The following is a 14,207-nucleotide window of genomic DNA, read 5'->3' as shown; positions in this document are numbered from 1 at the left end:
TAATTATGGTTTTGCAATGATCTATCTAAACATCCATTAAAAACATGACTACTAAAACAAGTCCCTGAAAAATCTCCCTTAAATAATTTTTTTTTTTTCCCCCTACTGGCAGAAAAATTGATTTCTACAGACATCACAAATCAAATCAACTTACTGTCAGGTATTAAGAGTTATAACATGTAACTATTGAAAATATTAGCAGGTAAACATTTTGGGTTCATAGTCACATTTGGTTTTAAGAACTGTTATGTAACTGAATGTCATCTTTACAGTTTCTTTATGCAAATTGCAAATATTGTTTCCTGGGCCTGTTTTAATGCATAGCTCAAAGTTTTACCATATTAATAATATCTCATGGTGCCTCACTGAAACTTTTTGCATGTATTTATGACAGTAACATAGAACTGTTTCAAGGTCATTCCATGAAAAATGGTTTTGTTACATCTGTAACACTTCCTGTTCCTTTGTTTAATGGAAAATCAACACTGCTCACTTCATCAAACTTTCACCGTGAATAATGTTCTATGGACGTCTATCTGTTTTTTACTTTCACATTAATACTTGGATGTAAATTGTACAAATGTTACATCCATAACAATGGAATGATGCTGCAGTTAAAATTACTGCATATTTTTTGTGCTTGTCAGTTGTTTGTCCAACAATCAATAACATAAAAATCAAAGTAGCTGCAGTCAAAACTGTCTATCTTGACACAAATTTTATGGCATTTGACAAGTTTTCAGGGATGAAATTCAGTTTACTGTCTTATATGCATGAAACAGCAGTGTCAACAGTGTGTGTATGTATCAAATCCAGCCTGTGTAGGTTTGTTGAGAGGACGCTCTCACCACTGTGCTTCAAAGTGAAGTGACTCATATTATGATGTGCAGCATAATCATATATTAGAAGGCTTAGTCCCATACCATATATTATTTGGCAGTGGTTACTCAGCTTAATGTAAGGACTATTGATACTGGAGGGCACGGTGTCACTGGCAGCCCATGCACAGTAACCCAGCAGACACACATGATAGTCAGTGGCAAGGTTTGATGTGTGAGGCAAGAAAGCAACAGCTGCACTTATGACATTTCTTGCTTCTTTTCATAACTGACAGAAAGTAAAGTTCTTAATCGGAATAATGACAATGAGTGAAAATTTTATATTATTGGATAGCCTTTGGTGGAATACTGTATAGTTGTGGTGCTAAGAGTTGACAGACAGATGAATAATATTGAAAACATTCTTGAGCTTTCAGGGAACATTCTCCTTCAGAGCTAGCTAATATAATATAGCACACACACACACACACACACACACACACACACACACACACACACACATGGCTACAGTGACCTTGTTGGCTATATTTTCCTGGGACTGCAATCCAGTTGGGATGAAAGGTTGAGTCTGATGGCATGGCTGAGTGAGAAAGGAGGTAAGGGAGAGTAATGAGGGGTGAAGGGAAGGGTGGCTATTGGCTGGGAGAGAGAGGCACTAAGATCACAATACAGAAATTTGGTACTGACAAACTCACTCTGGGCACGCAGGAGGAGTTATGTGGTGTATAACGAATCAAAGGAACGGGTCAGGAGAGGGAAAGAGGGGGAAGGGGGTGGGCAGAACAGAGGAAGAGGGACATTAACAAAAAGAAAGTGTAATTGTTGGTTAGTGAAGTGAAGTAAGAGGCTGAGACAAGTAGGTGAAGGTAAGAATGAAACAGGGGCTACTAGAGACTGAAGCTACGAAGAACACCAGACTGAAGGATCTGTTGTAAGGACAACCCCCATGTACGAGGTGCATTCAAGTTCTAAGGCCTCCAATTTTTTTTCTACTTAACCACTCACCCAAAATCGATGAAACTGGCGTTACTTCTCAACGTAATCGCCCTGCAGACGTACACATTTTTCACAACACTGACGCCTTGATTCCATGGCAGCGGCGAAGGCTTCTTTAGGAGTCTGTTTTGACCACTGGAAAATCGCTGAGGCAATAGCAGTACGGCTGGTGAATGTGCGGCCACGGAGAGTGTCTTTCATTGTTGGAAAAAGCCAAAAGTCACTTTCTCGATCATGTCGTCAGACCGGCTTGTGCGAGCCCGAGGTTGTTTCGGTTTGTTGTCACACGATGTTCTGCCTTCATTAAACTGTCGCACCCACGAATGCACTTTTGACATATCCATAACTCCATCACCATGTCTCCTTCAACTGTCGATGAATTTCAATCGGTTTCACACCACGCAAATTCAGAAAACGAATGATTGCACGCTGTTCAAGTAAGGAAAACGTCACCATTTTAAGTATTTAAAACAGTTTTCATTCTCGCCGCTGGCGGTAAAATTCCATCTGCTGTACGATGCTGCCATCTCTGGGACATATTGACAATGAACGCGGCCTCATTTTAAAACAATGCGCACATTTCTATAGTCCGGAGAAAAAAAATCGGAGGCCTTAGAACTTGAATGCACCTCGTATATGCAATTCAGAAAACCTGGAAGCAGGCACAGCTGTGAAGTATTCACAGAAGTAAAGTATGTTTTGCTCAGCAGCATTTTTGCCACTGGGTGGTCATGCCCATATTAATGGCAATGCAAAAGTTACAACACAGGGGCTATATCACATAACTACTTTCACAGGTGGCCTACATCCTAATAAGGCAGGACATTATGACATTCCTGGAACAGAATGAGCTGGTTGGGTGCTTAGTACAGGTCTTGAATCTGAATTTCCTACAGGGATATCACCAATGTGGTAGGAAGTTGGGAGGAGGTGTGACTTAAGGATGGACCAGAGTAGTTGACAAATTGGGTGGGTGGTGGAACAGCACTTTGGGAGAGGGTGGGTAGGATTGTAGGTAGTATCTTCTTCTTCGTTTTTTGGTGATAGATGTTGAAGCCATGCTCAGGGCTCCTTTATCTTCTTGTTCACTCCAGTGTGTGTGTGTGTGTGTGTGTGTGTGTGTGTGTGTGTGTGTGTGTGTGTGGTATTAGTTGGCTCTAAAGTCCATTCTCTGAAAGCTCAACAACAATTTCAGTCTCACTATGATCCTATCAATCACTGCTACTCACACACACTCATTCACACAAGTACAATTGGTCACTGTCTCAGGGCACTACAGCCAGATTCTAGTGCCACGAGACAGTGGCCATGTGTTTTCTACTGTGGAAGAATGACTTTGTCTGAAAGCTTTAATATTTTAGCAACTTTTTTCATAGTGCCTGTCTATGACTCAATGCCTGCTCTATATGGTGAGTAGAAATCTATCTTTTCCACGTGGTTGTTTTTCCATCCTAGACTTTCCATTGTTGGATTTTTATATTTTGACATAATATAAGGAAAAAATCATCACCTGAAATGAACAAATATATCCAGAGCTGAGTATAGGTTCTTCTGGTTCAAGTCCACGTAACACATACATGCGTGTCTTCTCCATTATAGCCAATAATTCAGGATTGTCACTGGCCCACTGCACAGCCCACACATCTTTTCTCTCAAATTTACTAAGCTCCTTGTAACCTGGGCTGCCTGAATTATTCACTGAATCTCTAGGGCTACCAAAAATTGGATAGGATTCCAAGTCCAAAAATGTGAGAACACCAGTTACATCAATTACTGCCAGTCTCCTGCACAACAGAAAGGTGTATTCAAATTATAAGATAAAAAGATAGGTGTGTAAAAGAAATTAGTTTTAATAGTTACATTGTCTTCAAAAGAAAATATAAGTACAAGGAAATATGGTGTACTACTGTACTTTTGTAAAATATAATACTGCTGAAATAAGAGATAAAAGTAGAAGCATGCTGCTTTGTTAACTATAGTAAGTGCTACTGTTTATATTAAATATTATGCCATGAAATAAGCAGAGAAAAATTAAAAGTGTGGTCTTACAACGTTTCCTCCATAATCTCAAATTTTAACAGCAACAGTCTGTTAACAAGTCGCTTTAAGATGCACACTGTTGCTCATTAATTTACTTTTTCAGTAAAAAAGAATAAAATATAAAAACCAATGAAAATTGCATACAATAACATTTAGTAAAAGTTGGAGCACAAGAATGTATATCCCAAATGCAAATTAATCTGAAGGATATATAATGAAGGTATGTAGCCTTAATGTCAACTTTATATATAAATAAGACAGATTGGCTTCTGCCTCATGTTCAGTGATTTGCCAGTGTAGAGAACGGATTAATATAAATTTATTGACTTTACAGTCAGATGAGTTTCTCAAAATGTCACACCATTTTGATCAATGTCATTCTTATCACCTTCTACTAAGGGACTCACAAGAAGGTGATGAGAGTGACACTTATCAAAATGTCACACCATTTTGAAAAATTCACACAGCTGGACACATAAGAACATTACATTGGTGCAACTCCATGGGGAAGACAATGAGATCACACAGAGAACTGATATTTGGTCTAAAATAGAAACTGGGTTAATCAAATGTGTGTATTCACACAATACCTTGACTTGCACCCCATTCCTAAATATTCTCCTTCATTATGAGATATGAGATCTGAAGAGCATGATCAGCAAGACAACAAATGAGAGACAGACCTGCTTTCCATTAGGAACTTGTTCTACCAAGAGTAACTGGCAAACTTGACCAGTATATGTTGAGCATTTACATAAGGAAAGACATACTTTTTCTATTACAAAATTAACAAATGAAATAACGATCAAATTCTATAAAATGAAGAAGGGTGAAAGTGTCCTTGTTACAATGAGGGTTGGCTTACAAAATAAGTTAATATATAGTTATGAACTATTCATTAAATATAAACATAAAAGCATCTTACGTTGAGTTGCAGTTGATAGACAGTTTGTACGGTCTGGTGCTCAGTGAATACCTGTTGGTAAGTGCTACTTGTGGTAGTGAATAGCGCTGCAACATGCCTGACTCTCTACCAATCACAAGCATTTTGTCAGTGGCACACATACAACAAATTGGATCACCTGTTTCTTGCATGTTAGTGGTAGGCTGTAACAAAAACATTAAAGGATTAAAAATATGTTATACTGAATTTTATGACAATTTTTAAGAAAGTTTCTTCTTTCTTCAGAAGTACAGGAAGTAAAGGTAAATGAGATAAGAGGTGTGCAAAACTTTAAAAGAAAAATAACTTTTGACACTGATCTTAGAATGTTATGTATTTGGGAGACATAAGAGTTAAGTTAGAAAAATAAAATGAAGAAAATTAAATAAAATATGATTTATAAGGATTACAAACATGAGAAAAGTAATACTTTAACAAAGTTGTAGAAAACTGTACTTTGTTACACCGTGTTAATCTAAGTAATCTAGGATGGTTTCAGAATCCTCCTGATAGGTTTGAAAATTTACATTTACTATTGCTTCAAAAAGTGAAAATATGAGACTTACATGTCTTATAAAATTCAGGTAATTTCTTACTGGAAAAAGCTGACAGCTACTATGATTTAAATTTATTTAAAACAGAGCAATTAATGGTTTTGAACCTGAAAGGTTGCTCTTTAGATGCCAGTATGTGTTTTATATACTGTCTTTAAATTTAGTTGTTGACAGCATGCTGTTAGTTTATATTGACTGCTTTCTGCCACGGTGGTCAAATCTTTCTGGTGCACTGCAGAAAACTTAAATATTTACAAATGCTTCATACAAACTCCACTTAAAGTTATGTGATATGTTATTCAAGTAGATCAAGACAGAATGAGAGATTAAAAGAGGTGCACAAGGCATAAGATTAACTAGATTTTGAACTATTACTGGGAGTTTTTCTCTCACAGAGAAAACAAGCACCTTTAAGAAAGAAAGAGTCTCTTAATACTACAAGTATTAAGTATACAATACTACAATACAATTAAGTGATCAATAAATACATGGGGAAGATAACATTATTCAGCCATTACTGTTCTTTCTCAGAATTCAGAAGATGAATACAACAGTGAGTCGATAAGTAAGTCGCAACATAATGAAGTGACAGCAGTACTTTTCACCATATTCCACCTGTAAATTTAAACACTTATCCCCTCACTTGACAGGGTCTTGAAAGTCTGCAGCAAAGAATTCATGTGGTAGCTGTTGTATCTAATGAGTAACCTCTCAGGTTATGGCCTCAGTGCCTTCTAAGTGCTGCACCACCAAAGGGTTTTGAGAGACCCAAACAAAGCCAATGGGAACTATGCAGCAGTTGTACAGTGGATGTTCCATGTATTCCCAATGGAACATTTGAAATAACCCCAATGTTAGTCTTGCTGTGTGAGGGCACATATTGTCATCCTAAGGAATCACACTCACTGTCAAGAGTCTGGGTCATCAGTTGTGTGTAGCTTGTTATAATTCCCGCAGATTGGTAGAGTAGGATGCAGAATTAACAGTCTCACCATGAGGCTGGAATTTAAGCAATATGACCTACTGCATGTCCCAAGTAACCTTACCTGCCAATGGAATTACCTTGAACCCTTTTTTTAGCCAGGGAGAAGGGATGTTTCCATTCCATGGATGATCACTTTTGCCCAGGTTTCCAGTAGTGAACCTGTGACTAGTCCCCTATAATGATCTGTATTAAGAAGCCATCTCCTTCTTAACTGTAACACATGAGGTGCTACTCAGATAGGCACATACTGCTCCATTTTTACTTCTGAGGTCAACCAGCAGAATGCCTAATGTACACAAACTTTACTAAAATTCAACTGCTAACACATAATGTTGTACACAGGTCTTGAAAAGAACCTGGGTATGCAGCATGTCAAGATCCTTGCAAATCATTTATTTCACACACTGCAATTTGGTATCATTGAAAAATTCCAGAGGGGACTAGGATGCTTCTTGCTTGTGGTATTTCATCTTTTGATGAATACCTGTATCTAACTGAGAACAGGTTTCCGCAAAATACAGTCCTCACCATATAGAGAACATATATCATGATGTTCTTCCTACACAAAGTCCCATGGTCCAAAAATGTTTCACAATGGTGCGCTGTTCTAGTGACATATTGCTCTGTACAGTACTTGTAATCTCGCACTGGCAACTGTTCCCTAATCACCTACTGTGGAATATCATAATATATCGATTATCTTACACCTTACATATGCTGTGACCCTAAGAAACTTTGTTACAAAATTTAATATGGTGTTTACATCTTATTTACTGACTCACCATTGTAAATACTATTTAGAGTTTCAATCTATTGCTCACAGGTTCTACTACACACTCGGGGATTAGTTTTCCCTAAATTTGAATATTTTAAATCCTGAACCCAGTGGTAAAATAAATATCAGATGAATATTTACAGTTAACGTAACTGATGCTTTGTAAAAATTTAACTGTGATGCAGCTATTTTTTTCTGAATGATGCATAAAGTTTAATGAAAGCACTGAATAATATACGTAAGAGATAATATATAAAGTGTTCTTATTGAAACTGGAACAGCAACTAACTAATGTGAATAGATTATTCATTATAATTTCCACATGAAACAGCAATAACTGTAATTTAAACAACAGACTAGTAGATATATTATCAAACTTTGAAAGCAGTAGATCTGCTATGAATGTATAGAACAATAGTTTTAAAAACAACAGCTTGAGCACCATAGTCATTATTTATTAATATTGTACTTTGTGTTTTGAGGCTTAACATGCCTTTGGCTCCATATTTTCCACATCTGGATAGGTATTTGTCAGGGTAATGTTATTACACCATTATTGACTGGAAATGACAGTATCCACACCTTAGTGAACAGATGGTAGAAGAAATTTAGCTGGCAAGGGAGGAGAGACAGTGACATAAAGTTCCTGTACAGGGATATCAAGCCCAGCCTTACCTTTGGTGCTACTCCAGAGAAGTAGGCTACATGCCAGCACTGGGTTTCACTTTCTCCCTTCTCTCATCATTAGACAACACGAACATGACAACACAACACACTTACTTAAAGTAACTTGCAGTCAACAAATATACTTAAGACATAACTCTTAATACACCTACATGTATGTAATTGGAACCAGTGTGTCTTGCCATAAGATTGCCTATCCCAGATGTGGATAACATGTACTTGATGATGGAATCTATTGTTACTGAATGATGTAAAATTTTATATTATAATTATTCATGTTCAAGTTTCGCTTGTACAAGTTGATTATGAAATACTACCTCATAAGACCTATCAAGATCTTGAATAACTTCGGCAACGCCAGATGGAGTGTCATCAATATGGTACAATCTCTCCTTGCGCTGTCGGGAACCTAAACAGTTTTTTTCATTGTCAGTCTAAATAATATTTTCAGCCAATTATACATAATGTAAAATGGTGATTCTCTGACTTACTTAGTGCTGCAAATGTTGAACGAGATTTAGGTGTTCGATAATGCCAAAGTAAAAAGTTGCTGTGTGATGCTGCAAACACGTGGGATGAGTTCATAGCAGTCCAAAGAGGTTCAATATCTGTGTATTTTGCTGAAACCACAAAATAATGATTAGTGTGAAGAAGCCAGTCAGACTTACAGAAATATCTACTTTCAGACCATAAAGGTTTGTTTTCTCAATTTAAAAACTGAATCCCATCTATTTTACTGGGTTCCAGGGATGAACCCTAGAAAAAGAAATGCCATATATCTTGGACACTAGTGGCTTGGACGTCACAAGGTTAACATAACGACATGGAGGAACACCAAAAGTTTTGTGAGGTGATGGGCCATATGTAGTGTGCTTGTGCAACTGTACATACCAAATGCAACTGTAACTGTGTTTCTTGAAGTATGCCTGCTGGATAGAATATTTTATCATTTTTTCGGAGTGCATCCAAAACATTATTAGTCTTGAGAACTGCTGAAAGGTTTCCAGTCAAAATATCAACACAAGAGGTAAAATATCCAAGACACACTCACGAAAAAGATGGAACAACTATAGCTGTTCATGACAGTTGAATTGCAACTGCCAGGGCAAGAGGATGTAATTCGTGCAAGAGAAGGCAGTATGTCTTGTGGCTGGCCAAAATCAAAATGCCATCTACAGTATTTCAGGCAGTGTGTGGGCGAGTGTGTGCCCCCCCCCCCCCCCCCTCTTTGAATATCCTGCACACTACCGACCACGAACAGGGGTCATTTGTGATAAGTCTGAGAAAATCAGTTCATGCCCTGGGATAACTACTGCACATGCTGAAAGCCATAGTGCCTGATGTCCTAACACCTATGCAGTTACAAATTGAAAATGGTGCATATCTTTCAGTCAGATGATTGTCCACATCATACATAGTTTGCTAACTTAATATTGAAAAATGCTGAAAACTATGCCACTCTGTTAGAACTAGACCATTTGTGATAAGGCCATATTTCATGTCTGCCTGGAATACCTGACTTTTTTTGTGTAACAAAAATAGATTTGATTTTGAATTTCATATATAATGAAAAAAGGGAATTAATGTGTTTTCATGGGACTAACTATGAAATCTTTCACAAGCTTTTTCCAACAATAATATGTATTTAGTGGATTATTACAACAATAGGAAATGATAACACTACATGTTTAGCAAGTTCTCACTCATTTTGTAGTTTAAACATCTCTCTCTTTCTCTCTCTCTCTCTCTCTCTCTCCCTCTCTCTCCCTCACACACACACACACATGCAAACACATACAAATGAATAATTATGAAGCAACAGTGTGACTGGTTGCTCATGAGAGACTGCCAGTGGAGATGGCTGCAATCTCAGGTTGTAGAATTTTATGAAGAGGTAACTTATTGCCTCATTAAGACATAACATAAATACTTAAATCTGAATGGTGATCATACAGAGAAGTAATATGAAGAGTAGTTTAAGATTTTTCTAATAAATTTGCTTTGACAATTCCAGTCTTTTATTCATATTCTAACAGAAGTCCTCATAAAACTGTGAAATAAAGTTCGTGTCATTACCAAAACAAAAGGGATAGCAAAGGAATTGGGCAGAAAATGAAAGGAGAATGTAAGGTGAGTGCAAGAGAGGGGTAAGAGTGCAGCTGAGGACAGAAATTAGCAGGGATTTAAGTGTCAAGAATTGTGATTTCCTCTGGTGCTCACAGAAAAGTGGGTCGCTCCCATCCTGGGGTTCAAGTCATGTGCCACTCTTTCTTTTCAGACTTCCCCAACCTATCACTCTCTCCTCCTTGAGGACAGAACTACTAATCCCAAAAGCTAAGAAGTGTATGTACTGTTGTATGTGTCAGATGGCAGTACTGAAATTTCGCCTCCAGAAGGCACGTAATGCCCAGCTGTTCTGTACCATATTTTTAATTTTATGAAAACGGTAGCTGCTACTCACCAAATAGCGGAGATGCTCAGTCAGAGATAGGCACAACAAAAAGACTGTCACAAAATAAGCTTTTGGCCAAAAAGGCCTTTGTCAAAAATAGACGACAGATGCGCTCATGCACACGTGTGCCACCCCCACCCCCCAAGCCCCCCCCCCCCCCCCCCCCCCACACACACACACACGCGCACGTGCACACGCATGCATGCATATCCATATCTCTCTCTCTCTCTCTCTCTCACACACACACACACACACACACACACACACACACAGTCTCTGGCAGATGAGGCCACACTACAAGCAGCAGCAGAGCATGATGGGAGAGGCAACTGGGTAGGGGTAAGGAGGAGGTTGTGGCAGGAAGGGGGAGGGATAGCAGGATAGGTGTGGGGGACGGTAAAGTGCTGCTGGGGAGCCTGCAGGGTCAAGGTGGAGAGAGGGAAGGGCAGCTAGGTTTCAGTGGAGTTGAGGGGTTAGACGGAGGGTGAGGGAGAGATTTTTTTTGGGGAGGGGGGGGAGGGGGTTGTGGAAAAGGAGAGAAGTAAAAAGACTGGATGCGTTGGTGGAATAGAGCGGTGTGTAGTGCTGGAGTGCGAACAGGGAAGGGGCTAGATGAGTGAGGACAATGACTAACTAAGGTTCAGGTTAGGGGGTTATGAGAACACAGGATATATTGCAGGGAGGGTTCCCATCTGCGCAGTTCAGAGAAGCTGGTGTGGGTGGAAAGGATTCATATGGCAATATGGCACAGGCTGTGAAGCAGTAATTGAAATGAAGAATGTCATGTTGGGCAGCATGCTCAGCAACAGAGTGATCTAGTTGTTCCTTGGCAACAGTTTGTCAGTGGCCATTCATGCGGACAGACCAGCTTATTGATTGTCATGCTCACATGGAATACAGCACATTGGTTGCAGCTTAACTTGTAGATCACACAATTGGTTTCACAGGTAGGCCTGCCTTTGATGGGATAGGTGATGTTTGTGACCAGACTGGAGTAGGTAGTGGTGGGAGGATGCATGGGACACATCTTGCATCTACGTCTATCACAGGAATATGAGCCATGAGGTAAGAGACTGGGAACAGGGGTTGTGTAGGGATGGATTAGTATATTGTGTAGGTTTGGTGGATTGCGGAATACCACTGTGGGATGGGTGGGAAGGATAGTGGGCAGAACATTTCTCATTTCAGGACATGGCGAAAGGTAGTCAAAACCCTGGCAGAGAATGTAATTAAATTGCCTCAGTGAGACCCTTACTATATTTTGAGATGGACCACTTGTCATTGCATTTGTGGTGACCATGAGTGGCTAGGCTGTATGAAAGGGACTTCTTGCTATGGAACAAGTGGCAGCTGTCAAAGTGGACCTATTGCTGGTGGTTAGTAGGTTTGATATGGGCTGAGGTACCTCTGTGTCTAAACAGTGAGACTTTGGGAGGTGGTGGGTGACTGGAAAGAGAAGGCATGGGAGATTTGTTTTTGTACAAGGTTGGGAGTATAAAATAAAGGCCCCAGAGAGCCCCTCAGTATGTTTCTGGAGGGACTGCTCATCACTGCATAGACCTAGTAATAGACTTAGATGCAAAACCTGTCCCATACATCCTCCCACCACCACTTACTCCACTCCAATCACAAACATCACCTGTCCCATCACAGGCAGGGCTACCTGTGAAACCAGTCGTGTGGTCTACAAATTAAGCTGCAACCATGGAGGTGCATTCTATGTGGACATGACAACCAACAAGCTGAAACTTCCTGGCAGATTAAAACTGTCTGGCGGATCGAGACCTGAACTCCGTACCTTTGCCTTTCGGGGGCAAGTGCTGTACCGACTGAGCTACTGAAGCACTTGCCTGCGAAAGTCAACAGTCTCGAGTTTGAGTCCCAGTCAGGCGCACAGTTTTAATCTGCCAGGAAGTTTCATATCAGTGCACACTCAGCTGCTGAGTGAAAATTTCATTCTGGAACCAACAAGCTGTTTGTCTGCATGAATGGCCACTGACAAACTGTGACCAAGAAACAACTAGACCAACCTGTTGCTGAGCACATTGCCAAACATGACATTCTTCACCTTAATGACCGCTTCACAGCCTGTGCCATATGGATCCTTCTCACCAACACCAGCTTTTCTGAATTGTGCAAGTGGGGACCCTCCCTGCAATATGTCCTACGTTCCTGTAACCCTCCTGGCTTCAACCTCTGTTAGTCATTGTCCTCCCCAGTCTAGCTCCTTCTCTGTTCCCACTCCAGCACTAAACAATCCTCTATTCCACCAACACATCCAGTCCTTAACTTCCCTCCTTTTCTGCTACCTCTCCCCCACCAGTCTCTCCCCGCCCCTCTGCCTAACCTCCTAACAGCACCTAGGCCTAACTGCCCATCCCTCACTCCACCTCATCCCTGCATGCTCCCCAGCAATACTTCACTGTCCTCCACCCCTACCCTGCTATCCTTCCCCCTCCCTGCCCCAGCCTTCTCCTTACCTGTACCCAGTTGCCTCTGCAATCATGCACTGCTGATACTGCTGCTGCTCATAGTGCTCTATTTTTGACAAATGCCTTGTTGGCCAAAAGCTTATTCTGTGACAGTCTTTTTGTTGTGCCTATCTGCAACCCAGCATCTCCACCATATGTGAGTAGCAACTATCCTTTTCATAATGTTGTCACACTCCATCCTCGATTTTCCACTGATTGATATTTTTAATTTTATCATGTCTCTGTTACAATTGAGAAATTACATTTAAACAATTTTAATTGTTTATGTGACCTGCCTAGCTTTTATTCAGTTTGTTCAGCAACTGAATCACTTACTGTCAACAGGTGTACTTATAGCATTGCATAAAATAAGCCCGTATTGTCCTCCGTTGTCTATGTCATCAGCTCTTGTAGCAAGCACACAATGTTCACCTGAGGAAGCCACCCCGAGGAGCAGGCGCACATTTTTGTTATAGCACTGTGAACACAGACACCATATAAATAATCAAAACTGTCATAAAGGTTGAAATAAACACAAAAAAACCTATACATTGGTTTTATAAACTACTATGACATAATTATAATTACAAAAGATAGCTTCATACACGATCCCGTGAAAATATATTTAAAATGACCGTTCAAAAGCTATCAGCTTCAGAACTCTATGTGTAGCTTGCACTTCTATCTTCCCCCTTTTTGTATGCTGTAGTAACCTATCATACTTTTGGTTTCATATATTAGATAAACATTCTTATGACGTCAATATGTATTTCATTTCCAGCAATATGATTCATCTTTGTAGGAAACTTAAAAGCAATACATACACTTTTTATCAGAAATATAATACCATTTACTGCATAAATAAATGTCTTACTTTAAAAGAATTAGAGTATTTAATTTTATATGCTTCTGAGACATATAGAAAAAATTTGACAGTTTACCTCATTGTTCTTTGTATCCCAAAATGTTACAATGGTTCCAGGTCGATCAGGTCGATTGTAGCAATAAACAACTGTATTCTGGAAATACGTCCACTTATAGTCAGGTCGTATGTTAGCGAAATATATGAAGGAGTCAACAGCCAAGGCAACTCTGAGAGAGCCACCTTCCCATACACAACTATTCACTTCATGGCCAGGAATTTTAAGTGTACGGAGGTGCTAGAAATGGGGAAAAAATAGTTTAATTGAATGGCAGTCAATAATTAGCATAGAAAAGTATATATAAATACTACAGTTAAATGTTTTTGCATAAAGTGTATTACAGAATTTTAAAAAGGACTAGCACTGTTTCGTAAAAATAAAATTATTATAAAATGCATGGAAATGTGCACTGATGTCACTGAAAACCGTATGAACCAAATAATTTCTAGCTTAAAATACAGGTTGCGGTCCATACTGACACATCCTTGGGCAATGTATGGCACACTGATGCGTGTTTACTGTGTGCTTTGACACATAGAGATGAC

At 39.4% G+C, this 14,207-nt stretch overlaps 1 protein-coding gene across 2 annotated transcripts in view; it reads right to left on the bottom strand.

The window, feature by feature from the left end:
* LOC126475648 (WD repeat-containing protein 35) overlaps window positions 1-14,207 on the bottom strand; it is a 203,080-nt gene that overhangs the window by 79,425 nt on the left and 109,448 nt on the right. For both annotated transcript variants that reach the window (XM_050103483.1, XM_050103484.1), the window contains 6 exons: window positions 13,681-13,899; window positions 13,076-13,217; window positions 8,308-8,436; window positions 8,134-8,225; window positions 4,801-4,982; window positions 3,346-3,619 (listed from right to left, as the gene is read on the bottom strand). In XM_050103483.1, the coding sequence (XP_049959440.1) occupies window positions 3,346-3,619; window positions 4,801-4,982; window positions 8,134-8,225; window positions 8,308-8,436; window positions 13,076-13,217; window positions 13,681-13,899 (1,038 nt within the window). The remainder of the gene's footprint in view (window positions 1-3,345; window positions 3,620-4,800; window positions 4,983-8,133; window positions 8,226-8,307; window positions 8,437-13,075; window positions 13,218-13,680; window positions 13,900-14,207) is intronic.

This window comes from Schistocerca serialis, chromosome 1 (assembly GCF_023864345.2).
Source record: "Schistocerca serialis cubense isolate TAMUIC-IGC-003099 chromosome 1, iqSchSeri2.2, whole genome shotgun sequence".
Classification (NCBI taxonomy): Eukaryota; Metazoa; Arthropoda; class Insecta; order Orthoptera; family Acrididae; genus Schistocerca; species Schistocerca serialis.
Note: the sequence above shows the minus strand (reverse complement) of the source record. Positions and strands in the feature narration are given on the sequence as shown.